Raw genomic sequence first — 14152 nt, 5'->3', positions numbered from 1 at the left:
GAATGGCCCCTTCTGGTCTTCGAATCTATGAATCTAGGAACCTAGTGAGATTTTGCAAAAGCATCTAGATGTCTAGCACTCATTGAAATCAATGAGATTTTGGTGCCTTGGCACTTTTGAAAATTCCACTAGGCACAGAAATACCTTCAAAAATCTGGTCCTAGGTGACTAAATCCTATTGAAATTGAATGGAGCTGAGTGCCCAATTCCCTTTGGCTGCTTTGGAAATCCCAGCCCAAGAGACTGGGCCAAGGCCTCAGAGGGCGTCTGTGGCAGAGCTGGGAAATGAACATTGATCTGCTGAGTCTCAGACCAATATCCCTCTTTTCATGAACCCATCATTGCATCTTCTTCATTTGCCTCTTCTTTAATCCTTATCTCACGCCTTTTCCAAAGGATTTAACAGCCATGGCACCAGTGAGAGAGTGGAACCGCACAGCAGTCATTGAATTCATCCTTCTAGGGTTTGGAAATTGTCCAGGATGCCAGATGATCCCCTCTGTCTTGTTTTTGGTGATTTACACAGTAACCGTGCTAGGAAACACCATCCTTGTCCTCATCATTAGAGTCAACTCTCGCCTTCACACCCCCATGTACTTCTTCCTCATGAACCTGTCACTCTTAGACCTCTGCTTCACCTCCACCATCGCCCCCAAAGCCATGGCAAGCTTCCTATCAGGGAGCAAAGCCATTTCCTATAACGGATGTGCCACCCAATTCTTCCTCTTCGGTCTCTTCATCACCACTGAAGGTTTCCTCCTGGCTGCGATGGCATATGATCGATACACCGCCATCTGCAACCCTCTTCTGTATCCCGTCACCATGTCCAAGTGGGTTTGCATTCAGATGGTGGCAGGGTCGTATATCTGTGGCTGTGTGAACGCCATGGTGCAAACTGGCTTCACTTTTATGCTGCACTACTGTGAGCGTAACGAGATCGATCATTTCTTCTGCGATGGCCCTCCCTTGATCAGTCTCTCCTGCAGTGACACGTACGTCAATAATATTGTGATGTTTACCTTATGTGGCCTCATCATAGCGAGCACTGCTCTGATTGTTCTCATCTCCTACATCTACATCATCTCCACCGTCCTCCGGATTCGCTCTGCTGAGGGCAGGCACAAAGCCTTCTCCACCTGCACCTCCCACATGTTGGTTGTGACTTTATTTTATGGGACCACTGCTTTCATGTATGCCCAGCCCACTTGGTTATCTTCTCTGTACCCAAGGAAAGCAGTATCTGTGTTTTACACCTTTGTCATCCCCATGTTGAATCCCTTCATCTACAGCCTTAGGAACAAGGATGCTAAAGAAGCTTTGAGAAGGACTATGGGCCACAAATCCTTGACAAAGTGAACTTTGCATTTCAACATAGAGACAGAACACAGCGTGTCAGCATTCTTTTTAATTTGCACAAAAAACTGGAGCAACAAGAAAAAACTACAAAACTATGACACACTGTTTCATTGGTTTTCTTTCTTATTTCTTATCCAGCTATAAACCAATGAGTTTTTGAGACATGTGGGTGGATATCTAGTACAACTCGTCTGTCTGTCCATCTCTTTCTCTCTGACTGTCACTATCACTTCTCTCTCTAGTTAACACTCTAATCACACTTGTGCATGTTAGTGGCTCAGGAGGTCATTCAGACATGGAGACTAACAGAATTCTAAAATGTCTTTATCGTTTGTAGAGACCTTCATGCTTCAGGACATGAGCCAACCACTGACTACCTGGGTTTGGATGAAATTTTTCTCACAGTTTAGCCTATATTTTTCCTTTCTCTGAAGCAGCTGTTACTGCCTACCACTGGAGCCGGGTGCCTGGACTAGCAGAACCACAGGGCTGATGCTGCATGGCAATTTCTCTGTCAAGTGACAATATAGCATGTTAAAAAGAATAAAGTATTTCCATAGACTTCAAAACCTTGTGTATGTTTTTACATTCCTATATCTGTAGAATAGGTAAAAGCCATCTCCAAATCCTTGGGGAGCTGAAATTAGTGTGCTCCACAAAAGGATTTAGGCATCTAACTGCTACTTTAGGTGCCTAAATCCAACATTTCAGTGCCACTGAGCTCCACAAAACTCCTGTTGCTTAACCTTGTAGGCCTTTAAAATCCCTAGGTGCCTGACTTTCCAACATTCAAGTCCCCAAGGCTCTTTAGTTTCTGCCAGTCAGCATGTGCACAGCCACCTTGGTGTAAGTGCCTGGGTGTCTATCTGATCCCTAAGCCCCACTGGGGTAATCAGAGCAGGCGTGGCACCACCTGCCTAGCCTGTGGGGATTGATCTGGTAGGTGGTCTCAGAGCACACCTAAACAGACACAAAATGATGGGGATGGGGGCGGGGGCAGGTGAGGCCTCCCTTATAACTTTTAGCTCATGGGTTGAAGCACTCACTTGGGATGTAGAAAACCTGAATTCAGTTCCCCTCCGTGTATGATGTGCAGTTGGTGTTTGGACTTGGATTTCTAGCCTCCTAGGTGAGTGCCCTAACCCCGGTCTATGGGATATTGTAGGCTGAATGTCTCAATCTCTCCTGTAGAAGCTGTTCCACTTTGTATGAAATAATTAAATATATATCGAGCAACAAAGGGAGTGAGAATGAGTCTATTGTGCAGCAGTTTGGGTATCCAACAGAGAGATGCTATTGGGCAAACCCTTCCTCTTATCAGGCAGAAGGGGAAAACTGAACTGGATTTATCCACAGCCTGGCTTGCTACACTAACCACTTAACTGAAGGGGAGGCCTCCTAGACCCACCCCCTGGTAGTCATAAAACCCTTGCTCAGCAGCTGAATCCTTTAACTCCCTAAACTCACTCAGTGCCTAAATTCTCAGTGTAAATGTTCCCTAGATGTCTATGTTTCTGCTTCTGGGCATGTGTGCTGTAGCCTTACTTGGGGATCTGGACACCTATCATCTGCTTGAGCCCCAGCGCAAATTCCCAGACTGGGAGAAGGCGGGTGTTCCTCTGCCTACCTTGCTTGCAGGGCCTGATCTGGTAGAATGTGCTCATAAATCCACATAAAAAAAGCAGGGGAGGGGCAGGGCCTCCCTTATAACCTTTAGCCTAGTGCTTAGGACATCTTTAGTTCTAGCCCCATGTACCCTGATGGGGAGAAAGAAGCTGAACAGGAATCTGCTACCTCTCAGATGAGGGACTGAACCACTGAGCTATGAGGTATTCAGATCCGGAGCTCTCTCAATCTCTCCTGTTGAAGCCATTCAGCTTTGGAGGAATAGAAAGAATCATATGGGGAGGAGAAGAGAGAGACTGCACAAGAATGACTGTATATCATGGTGGTTAGAGCCCTTACCCTGAATGCAGAAGACCTTGGATCTGCCCCCCTCCCAGTGATGCTTTAATTATTTATTCAAAGTGGGACTACACCAATGGGAGAGAGTGAGGGGGCCTCACATGAGAACATCCCATAGCCCAGTGGTTAGAGCCCTACATGGGACATGGCAGAGCCCAATTCAGCCCACTTCTGTCCCTCAGGCAGATGGGGGATTTGAACCCATGGTTTCCTAATTGAGCACATGGACCACTGGACTAAAAGCAACAAGGGAGGGAATTCTTCCCCACCTCTTGCAAGAAACACCTTAGGTGCCACACTCCAGGCAAGGGACCACAGCTGAGGTAGGTGCAGAACTCCCTGAAAGGGGCGGGGCATAACACTCCCCTTCTGCTCGGCACCTCCCATTGGCTAGCTCAGGCAAGGAGCCATTATCATAACCTAGTCCCAGATTTGGACCTTAGTGTCCAAAATATGGGGGTTAGCATGAAAACCTCCAAGCTTAGTTACCAGCTTGGACCTGGTAAAGCTGCCACCGCCCAAAAAATTAGAGTGTTTTGGGGCACTCTGGTCCCCCCAAACCTTCCCTGGGGACCCCAAGACCCAAATCCCTTGAGTCTCACAACAAAGGGAAATAAACTTTTTCCCTTCCCCCCTCCAGGTGTTCCTGGAGAGACACACAGAAGCAAGCTCCGTGAATCTAAACAGAGGGATTCCACCCTCCCCGTTTCCAGCCTTGGAAAACAGAAGTACCGAGAGCTAATCTCTCTTTCCCCCTCACCCAGAGGGAATGCAAAGTCAGGTTAGTAAATCTAACACACACAGATTTCCCCCTGCCTTCTTCCTCCCACCAATTCCCTGGTGAACACAGACTCAATTCCCTGGAGTTCCCCACTAAAGAAAAACTCCAACAGGTCTTAAAAAGAAAGCTTTATATAAAAAGAAAGAAAAATACATAAAAATGGTCTTTCTGTATCAAGGTGACAAATACAGGGTCATTTGCTTAAAAGAAATAGGAATAAACAGCCTTATTCAAAAAGAATACAATTCAAAACATTTCAGCAACCATACCCAGGTAAATACAAAAGAAAACAATAGAAACCTTACTGCCTTACTATATTTGTACTTACAACTTGGAAACAGAAGATTAGAAAGCAGGAAACAGAAATCCTCTCATAGCTGAGAGAGAGACAGACAGAAGACCAGAACAAAGGACTCAGACACAAACTTCCCTCCACCCAGATTTGAAAAAGTCCTGTTTCCTGACTGGTCCTCTGGTCAGGTGTTTTAGATTACTTCTTTCCAGGTGAAAGAGACGTTAACCCTTAGCTATCTGTTTATGACAGCCATGCAGCATGCTGGCTTTGTGAATCCCATTCTCAGGCACCTGTCTCCCTGCATTCATTGTACAGGAAGACTGAGCACCGAACTAAGGCTTTGTGAATGCTAGTGATTTTCAAGGCACCTAAAAGTTAGTACTTGTGACTCTGATCATCACAACACCTAAATCCCTTGTTGAATCAAGGCCTAGGTACCTAAATACCTTGATAAATCAGGGACAAAGTGCCTAAAAGTTAGACATTGCAGTACCTAAGTCCCTTCATGGGTCAAGCCCCAAATGACTTCTATGGAGCTACATTGATATACACCAGCTGAGGATCTGCTTTTTGCAGTATCTCAGATGCCATGGTAACTGTTGGAAAATGGTCAACAATGTGACATGTATCAGGTTGTGGTCATTGTGGGCTAGATCCAGAAAGGGAACTTAGTCTTAGGCTGGGCCAGAGGGAGATGTCTCCCTCTGCTCTGCTGTGAACCAAGAGTAACTCCTCTGAAGTCAACGTAGTTGTACTTCTGTAAAGCTTGTGTCAGTGAAAGAAGAACAAGGCACATTCTCTGGATTTGCAAGAGGCTGTGAATTTAGTGACAGGAGCTTATGAAAACACATGTGTTTTTTGATCTGGCCATGAAATGAAAACATTTTTGGCCCCATTCTGTACATTTCACTGAAGCAAAAATCCACTTACCTTCAGTGGAGATTTTAGTGGTATATGACTATAGTGGTGCCTTCTCCCAGCCCCTCCACAAACACAGTCAGAGACCAACTGAAGTGCAGCACCTATGTCCTTTTATTGTTTGTGTCTGTTCCCACCACCTATTATTTACAGATATCTACAGAGACCAACACTCTAGGAGACTACTAACTTCCCAGCCAGCAGGGATCTAGAGCCCACACTCCTCCCTTTCCTGTCTTCCTGCAGCTTCCTGTCTCTTAGCCAGCTTTATAGGGCAGGTTGCCTACCCGGGCCTGCAGGTGGATCCACTCTGGTAATTAGGGTGTGGCCCCTCAGCCCGCCCAGCTAATACCCTTCTTCATCTGGAACAGGGTGAACAGGGGCCTGGTTTGTTTCTCCTAGCCAGCACCCTGTTACAATGACTCATAGGTTTGGGTGCACCCTCAGCATTTAACAGAGAGGTCTCAGGACAGCGATTACTGAGTTTATCTCTCTTGCAAACCTGGGTAATGAAAATCTGAATGCATCACCTATTGAAATAAATAAATTATGAAGGACATCTAGTCTCTCTGTTTTCAAAATGTGAAGATTTAGGGCTAGAGCCTGGAACTCTTACTCATATTCAGAAGCAGTAAGGCCCAGATCCTCAAAAGTCCCAAGGCATCCAGCTCCCAGTGATTTCAATGAGAGGTAGGCATGTAAATATGTTTGGAGGTCTGGGCCTTTCTCCCTTGATTAACCTTATTGGCTGCAGTGAAGCTACTCATTTAAGTGCCTGCTGTCCATTCACCATCTGGCCTTTAGTTTAGTCGGCTCTTTTTATGTTTCCGTGGTTTAAAATTTGTGATCAGATTGAGAACAATCATGCTGCTGTTACAGTCACTGTGAGGTTTACCTTTGATTTCAATGGGAGAACATCTACTGCTTGTTGAAAACAATATGTCGACATCCATGTATTTACCACTTCCTGAATTTCATTCTCTCAGCCAAGATAATCATCATCGAATGGGTGTGTTTCTAGTAGGATTCTGCATAGATCGGTTCTTGGTCCTGTGCTATTTAACATTTTTATTAATGACCTGGAAGAAAACATTAAATCATCACTGATAAAGTTTGCAGATAACACAGAAATTGGAGGAATGGTAAATAATGAAGAGGACAGGTCACAGATACAAAGCGATCTGGATAGCTTGTTAAGGTGGGTGCAAGCAAACAATATGCCTTTTAATATGGCTAAATTTAAATGTTTACATCTAGGAACAAAGAATGTAGGCCACTGTGATACTGGCAGACATGCAAATCTGTGTATGACCCATAACAATTTAACAAGAGGAATTACAGTGGTATCAGGAGAATTCACTTGTGCGTGAATTTCAAACAGATGTACTAGACAAGCGGTCATTAACTCATTCCTTTGTAGTAAAACAAGTCAAGGGTAGATGCTAAATGTATTTGTCTCTGTTTATCTATATCCCATTAGAAGTTTTATAATGTAACCAAATTATCTTGTAGATGCTAATTCCCTTTCATGTCTTAATTTCCTTACATTATGTATGAAACTGCATTCAGTTAACCTTAAGATCAAAGATGAGAGATAATGCAGGAAAGTAATATTATCTGCATTGTCTTCAGCTTCTCTCTCTCTGTTATAATGAAGGACCAGCTAATTGTTTTATGCAAATGCCCTGGCTGGCAAAATCAGGGAGAAAATCATTTTAATAGAGACGCTTATCCCAGGTCCCTCACTGACACCATACGTTCCCATCTTCCTGTTGAGCTGGAATGTAGAAATTTGTGGACTCTGATTCAACATTGGCTGTGGAGTGTAAAATGAGACCAAATTTGAACTTTGACCTTTAAGTCAGAGCTCACCAAAAGAATATCAGAATATTCAGCTATGCTCTTGGCTTAAATATGTTAAAGTGAATGTGAGCGACCTGGCACGACCATGCTTGCTTGTTCCAAGCACTACACCTCACTCCCCTCCTCAAACTGCATAAGCCCAACAAGTCCTGACTCCTGTGTCCTGCAATAACCACTTGATCAGACTGATCTCTCAGTACCAGGAAGAGCACCCAGGAGTCCTGGGATTTCCAATGTTTCTGAGGCCAGACGAATACCCAGTTCATCCTCTGTGTCCTGGATATCCTCCCTTGTGTCAGCAGCAGTCAACACCGCAAACGTTCCCAGCCTGTTGAGTTTGGGTTGCTAAAAACAAACATGAACCAAATGAAACGTGCTGTGAACTTGTTAATAATTCCCCTTGTGACAGGAACCCCAAAGCTCTGGGAAGCAGACTTCTTGATCAGACCCAGTAAAGCTCAGGGGGATTTCAGAGAGTTTTTCACCTCAGCACCTATTCAGATACTGAGATGTTATGGGAAAGATTTCTGGGAACGTGTCATTTCTGGAACTAGGGCCACTTCACCAGCCAGTTAGGAGGGCAGTGAACATCTCTAAGATGTGAATTCCCCAGGCCATCCTCAATTATAAGGAGGCAGCCAGTTCCGAGATCACAGGCATAGCAGTTGTGTGAGGTAATGACTCTTATTGCAGAAAATCTGCAACATTCTATTAGCGATACACATTGTAATTGCAGCGGGAGGAGGTGGGTGGGTGTATCTTTGGATATAGACTTTTATTTTTAGAGGAGCATAAGTGAGTGAGGAGAACAGCAAACAGACACTTCCCCATCTGTGCCACGTTTCACAATTCTAAACCAGGGATAATGAAAGTGACCTCCTTTGTAAAATGCTTTGAGAGCTACATATGAAAAACACTAAAAAGAGGTAAGAAATATTAAAATTGAAAAATATTATTTGTTTCCCAAAAAAGGAATCAAAATGAAAATTCCATGCAGATTTTGAAATTTGGAAAAAAAAAACTTGTTTAAAATTGAAATGAAATCTTGGATTTCAATATCAGGGAAATACAATTTCTTTGCTTATTTAACCACATTTTTATTTAAAAAAAAACCAAATCTTTTGTTGACGTGGTTTTTTGAGACTATCTAGTTAGGATCTAGCTCTCTTCCATTTAGCATCTGAGACCCCCATAAGGAAGCTCTGTCCTTGTGATCCACAATCTTCCCTACACTGAAACCCTAGGACCCATCAGGAATCTATGAACCGTCAGAGGTGTGCCCCATCAGGGCTGCAGGAAAATGAATGGAGACAGTGGTTTGCAAAGGGCTTATCTCAATGTGTAGACTGCTCCTCTTCACTTCCAAGGACCCCAAGTTCTGCTGAAACAGAGTTACTCACAAATGGGCCTGAGGGGAGCGTGGAATTTAGTAAACAAAGGAAATTGCCAAGCAAGTGTTTCTTTTTGTTAAGATGGAGTTAATATTCATTTGAGATCAGTAATGCAGTGGGATTATATCATAATCATTATCATCATTGTTCCTTCTGCAGGCACATTTTGCACTTAATAAATGGAGAAGAATCTCACCACTCCAGTAACAGAATTTGTCCTCTTGAGTCTCACTCAGAATCCTGAGCTGCAGTGATTTCTCTTTATGCTTTTCTTCATCATCTTCGTGAACACTTGTCTGGGAAACTTCACCATCATCACCACCATGTTAACCGACCACCAGCTCCACACTCCCATGTGCTTCCTGCTGGCCAACTTGGCTTTCTTGGATGTAAGTGAATCATCAGTAAATGCTCCAAAATTGCTCTCTAGTCTCCTCACCCAGAGTAAAACCGTCTCATTCAATAAGTGCATCCTCCAGATGTTCTTCTTCCATTTAATTGGAGGCGCTATGGAGCTTTGTCTTTTGGCAATGGCAATCGATCGGTACATGGCCATCTATAAACCGCTGAGATACATGACTATCATGAACTGGGGTCTGTGTGTGGTGTTAGTTTTAAATGCATAGCTGGGTGGATTGGTTCACTCTGCTGTTCAGCTTGGACTGCTCCTCCAGTTGCCATTCTGTGGTCCAAATGTCCTGGACAATTTCTACTGTGATATCCCACAAGTCATCAAACTGGCCTGCACCGGCACTCACTTGATTGAAGGCAGATGATCTTCAATGCTGGAGTGCTGCTCATACTAGTATTCATCATTCTGCTGATTTCATACACTGTCATCTTTGTCAAGATCAGGACACATGTCAAGGAAGGCAAGCGCAAGGCTCTGTCCACTTGTGGAACCCAGATTACCATGGTGTGTTTACAATTCATACCTACCATCTTCATCTATGCTCGGCCCTTCAAGCAGTTCATGCTGGACAAGGTGATATCCGTCATTTACACTGTAATCACCTTGATGCTGAACTTGATGATCTATATGAGAAATGCTGAGATGAAGAAGGCCATCAGGAGGCTGATGAGGAGAATGCTCTTCTCAGGGAGGGAAAGAGAGACATAATTTATTTTCCAATCTTACATTTGTGTTAAAAATCTAATTTATGCGCTGTATCATACAGCAGATATATGTGGCACATGAAAAGTGTGTGGAGTAAAAAGAGATCAAATACTGCACACTCAAGAGAATCTGTGCTCACAAACACATTATAGACTGAGGGCAAGAACCTCCCAGTAAGTAAAAAAAGCTGTCGGTATAAATAAGACATAGCTCCATGAGGGTAAATGGGTCAGTTCCCAGCAGGAGGAAATGGGGGCATCCTTCCTAATTGGCTTCCACCAGTTGGGCTTTAAACACTGAAAATTGATGGCTGAAATCCCTCTAAGAATGATTTCACCAAATGAGGAACTCATGAAAATCAGTCCCTTCTCCAAAAAAAGATCTATTCAGTAAATTGTATATCAGAACTAATATACTGATTGTGGTGAAGAAATTACTACAGAATGTTCCAGCAGGTGAACAGGAACAATCTTTTGCTTTATGGCTTATTCTTTTCTTCCTTTTACATATATACCATTTATCCACATTTATCATGTAACTTCATATCAGAGTGCTTTCATAACACTGAGGTATTATTATAAGAATTAATTGGTTTCAATTTTGTTATATAATATTTCAATTTCTGTCTATGACTTCACAGGTTAAACTAAATTCGTCTTTGGCGACCTTTTCTGCTAATCATGATAAAAAAGTGCAGTTGTAAATAGAGGAGGGAAACATTTTTTCTTGGATTTGTTCTAGTGTCCTTTTCATGGCAATCTATAAATAATATTATAAAATGTTTTCATATATTTTTCAGATTTTTATTTTCCAGGAATAAAAGCAACTTTCTTTCCTAGATATAGTTAGTTTTAAATTTTTCTAGATTTCTTCCTTTTTTCTAAGAAAGAAAGAAGTAGTTATGAGATTTTTACAATATGAAGGAAACAAATAAAAATAGTAGTGTTAACTATTTAAAGAAAATTTTGCTCTTTTTCCTTTCCCAAGCAGTTCTATATTTTCAAATTTGATGTACTAAAGAAAGTTCTATAGTGAAAATAGTTGAAAAGGGTCTCTCTTTCCTGAAAAGATGGACCCTCCATGTATATCAAAATGAATTATGGTTATTTATAATCCAGTAAGATCTCCTAACCAATGTGGCTCTAAGAGAATAGCTAGCAGCTACTTCTGGCAGTAACATCTTAAAAAAACATTTTTAATGAATTCCAAATGAAGTACAGCTGTACATAATGAATGAAGACAACAGGAATGTAAAAAAATAATAAAGGAATAGTTTTCGGCAGAGCTGAGTAGGGGCAGAGAATGAGGAGGATGAGGCTACAAAGGAGCACTGAGACAGGGTATGAAGGGGACAAAAACATTTTTAAATATGTTGAAAACATTATATATCATAAACATTTCTTTACTGGAATGATGATTTTATAATAAGGTGGCTCTTTACTGAAATTAGAAAATAAAGTGAAAATATTCTAATACGTTTTTGAGGATTTTTGAGGCATAAAAATAAAAAGCATAAAATCAAAATATATTTAATTCACTCTTTGGGTTTATTATTCTTCCCCTTTTTCTCTTCCTCTCTTTCATTTCTTGTTAGAAAAAAGGGAGAAAGTAAAAAAAAAGATTAAATGGGGGTAGTAGTAAGAAACCAACAAAAGAAAACAAAACTGAAAAATCAAAACCTAATCATTTTAGTCAAATATGTCATGAATATTTATTTTTAAAAGAATAAGTTATTTTTGAAACCTTTGAAATGCAAATGTTGATGAAAATTTTTGTGAAAAAAATTGTCTGTAACTAGGTTAAAAAGAATTAGATGAATTCATAGAGAATATGTCCATCAACGGCCAGGGATGCAACCTCATGCTCCGGGTGTCTCTAAGCTACTAACTGCCAGATGCTGGGAGTGGACAACAGGGAATGGATCATTTGATAATTGCCATGTCCTGTTCATTTCCTTTGGAGCATCTGGCATTTGCCACTACTGAAGGACAGGATACTGGGCTAGATCAACCATTGGTCTGACCCACTATGGCAGTTCTTATATTTATAACTTTTAAGGAGTTAAATTGTTGTTTGACTGTGAAAATTAATTAAGCAAAGAAAGGCCTCTTATTCAACCGATCTGCAATCCAGGTGTATCAGTGATTTTCAGTGGGACTTGTGCTCCTAAAATCTTAGAATCATAGAATCATAGAATATCAGGGGTGGAAGGGACATCAGGAGGTCATCTAGTCCAACCCCCTGCTCAAAGCAAGACCAATCCCCAACTAAATCATCCCAGCCAGGGCTTTGTCAAGCCTAACCTTAAAAACCTCCAAGGAAGGAGATTCCACCACCTCCCTAGGTAACCCATTCCAGTGCTTCACCACCCTCCTAGTGAAAAAGCTTTTTCCTACTATTCAACCTAAACCTCCCCCACTGCAACTTGAGTCCATTACTCCTTGTTCTGTCATCTGCTACCATTGAGAACAGGTAGTTGAAAGCAGCTTTCAAATCCCCTCTCACTCTTCTCTTCTGCAAACCAAACAATCCCATTTCCCTTAGCCTCTCCTCATAAGTAATTTCCTCCAGCCCCCTATTCATTTTTGTTGCCCTCCGCTGGACTTTTTCCAATTTTTCCACATCCTTCTTGCAGTGTGGAGTCCAAAACTGAACACAGCACTCCAGATGAGGCCTCACCAATGTTGAATAGAGGAAAATGATCACATCCCTTGATCTGCTGGTAATGCCCCTACTTATACAGCCCAAAATGCCATTAGGCTTCTTGGCAACAAGGACACACTGTTGACTCATATCCAGCTTCTCATCCTCTGTAACTCCTAGGTCCTTTTCTGCAGAACTGCTGCCTAGCCATTTGGTCCCTAGTCTGCAGCAGTGCTTAGGATTCTTCCCTCCTAAATGCAGGACTCAGCACTTGTCCTTGTTGAACCTTATCAGATTTCTTTTGGCCCAATCCTCCAATTTGCTTAGGTCCCTCTGTATCCTATCCCTACCCTCCAGCGTATCTACTGCTCCTCCCAGTTTAGTGCTATCTACAAACTTGCTGAGGGTGCAGTCCACGCCATCCTCCAGATAATTAATGAAGATATTGAACAAAACCAGCCCCTGGACTGACCCTTGGGGCACTCCGCTTAATATCGTCTGCCAACTAGACCTGGAGTCACTGATCACTACCTGTTGAGCCTGACGATCTAGCCAGCTTTCTGTCCACCTTATAGTCCATTCATCCAGCCAATACTTCAACTTGCTGGCAAGAATACTGTAGGAGATCGAATCAAAAGCTTTGCTAAAGTCAAGGAATAACACATCCACTGCTTTCCCCTCATCCGCAGAGCCAGTTATCTCCTCATAGAAGGCAATTAGGTTAGTCAGGCCTGACTTGCCCTTGGTGAATCCATGCTGACTGGTCCTGTTCACTTTTCTTTCCTCTAAGTGCTTCATTGATTCCTTGAGAACCTGCTCCATGATTTTTCCAGGGACTGAGGTGAGGCTGACTGGCCTGTAGCCACTGGTAACTACCCACTGTTAAGTGCTTTTGAAATTCCATGTTTATCTGCTGTAGTGATGAAGACATATAGTTGGCACCCACATACATAAATAGAGAACCTTGGAGAACAGTATAGCTGGTGTAATGCCCAAGATGTCAACTAATTTAGATTCTGTCGCAAAATATGGTAGACAATTCTAAAGTGAAGGGACTTTTACTGTAACTGGCCTGCCCACAACCTTCCAGGTTAGAAGTTAATTCCTCTTATTCTATTCACCTTGCCCAGTGACTATCCACTGTCATCATGAATGACTGTGAATTGCCAATATGAATAGCAATATCTAGTCTTTGGCCTGGGTGATAGTGAGTATTGCTCTACCGCTTGGTTGGTGATGTAGTCCCCTGAGATGGGGGAGACACAAGGTCATGTTCCTGCTCTGTTGGAAGTTCAATTATTTATATAAAAAAATATTGAACAGCTTCAATAAGCGAGACTGAGAAGAACTCAGCCCAGACCATCCCATAGCCCAGTGTCAGGGTGTTTTCCTGTAATGGGGGAGACCCTCATTCAATTCCTTTATTCTCATTAGGTGGGCATTGAGGGGGAATGAATCCAGGTTTCTTACATTTTTGATGATTGCCATGATCACTGCGTGTGGCTTATAAGGGAGCACCCTACCACTACCACCATGCTATTTGCCTTCTGTGGTTTTGGAAATATTTTATTTGCTTTTGGCAAAATGCCTGAAAGTCTAAACAAAATTTCCCAGGTTGATACAGAATGAAACACTTTGCTTTGACATTACCAATGTGTCAGTTTGTTTCGAGGTCATAACTTCTTGGACTTTTCAGTCACCAAAATGTTTGTTTTAAAAATGTTATTTTCTGTTTGACCTGAAACTGAACATTAATTTCAAATTTGTAAACAGCCAGTGAACCAAAAAAGTCCGTTATTCACCCAACTCTGCCTGTAATGACT

At 42.2% G+C, this 14152-nt stretch overlaps 1 protein-coding gene and 1 pseudogene across 1 annotated transcript; both read left to right on the top strand.

Annotated features, from left to right (window-relative positions):
• The first annotated feature begins 405 nt into the window (after positions 1-405).
• On the top strand, positions 406-1356 carry LOC127033072 (olfactory receptor 12-like). Its single transcript, XM_050920878.1, has one exon. The coding sequence runs from the start codon at positions 409-411 to the stop codon at positions 1354-1356; it is 948 nt and encodes a 315-aa protein (XP_050776835.1). The 5' UTR covers positions 406-408.
• A 7392-nt stretch (positions 1357-8748) lies between these two features.
• Positions 8749-9760, top strand: LOC127032520 (olfactory receptor 4D1-like; annotated as a pseudogene).
• The last annotated feature ends 4392 nt before the right edge of the window (positions 9761-14152 follow it).

This window comes from Gopherus flavomarginatus, chromosome 12 (assembly GCF_025201925.1).
Source record: "Gopherus flavomarginatus isolate rGopFla2 chromosome 12, rGopFla2.mat.asm, whole genome shotgun sequence".
NCBI classification, from domain to species: Eukaryota; Metazoa; Chordata; order Testudines; family Testudinidae; genus Gopherus; species Gopherus flavomarginatus.
Note: the sequence above shows the minus strand (reverse complement) of the source record. Positions and strands in the feature narration are given on the sequence as shown.

Excerpts from the sequence above, each read along its gene's own strand:
- LOC127033072 (XM_050920878.1), top strand. The coding sequence starts at position 409 with ATGGCACCAGTGAGAGAGTGGAACCGCACAGCAGTCATTGAATTCATC.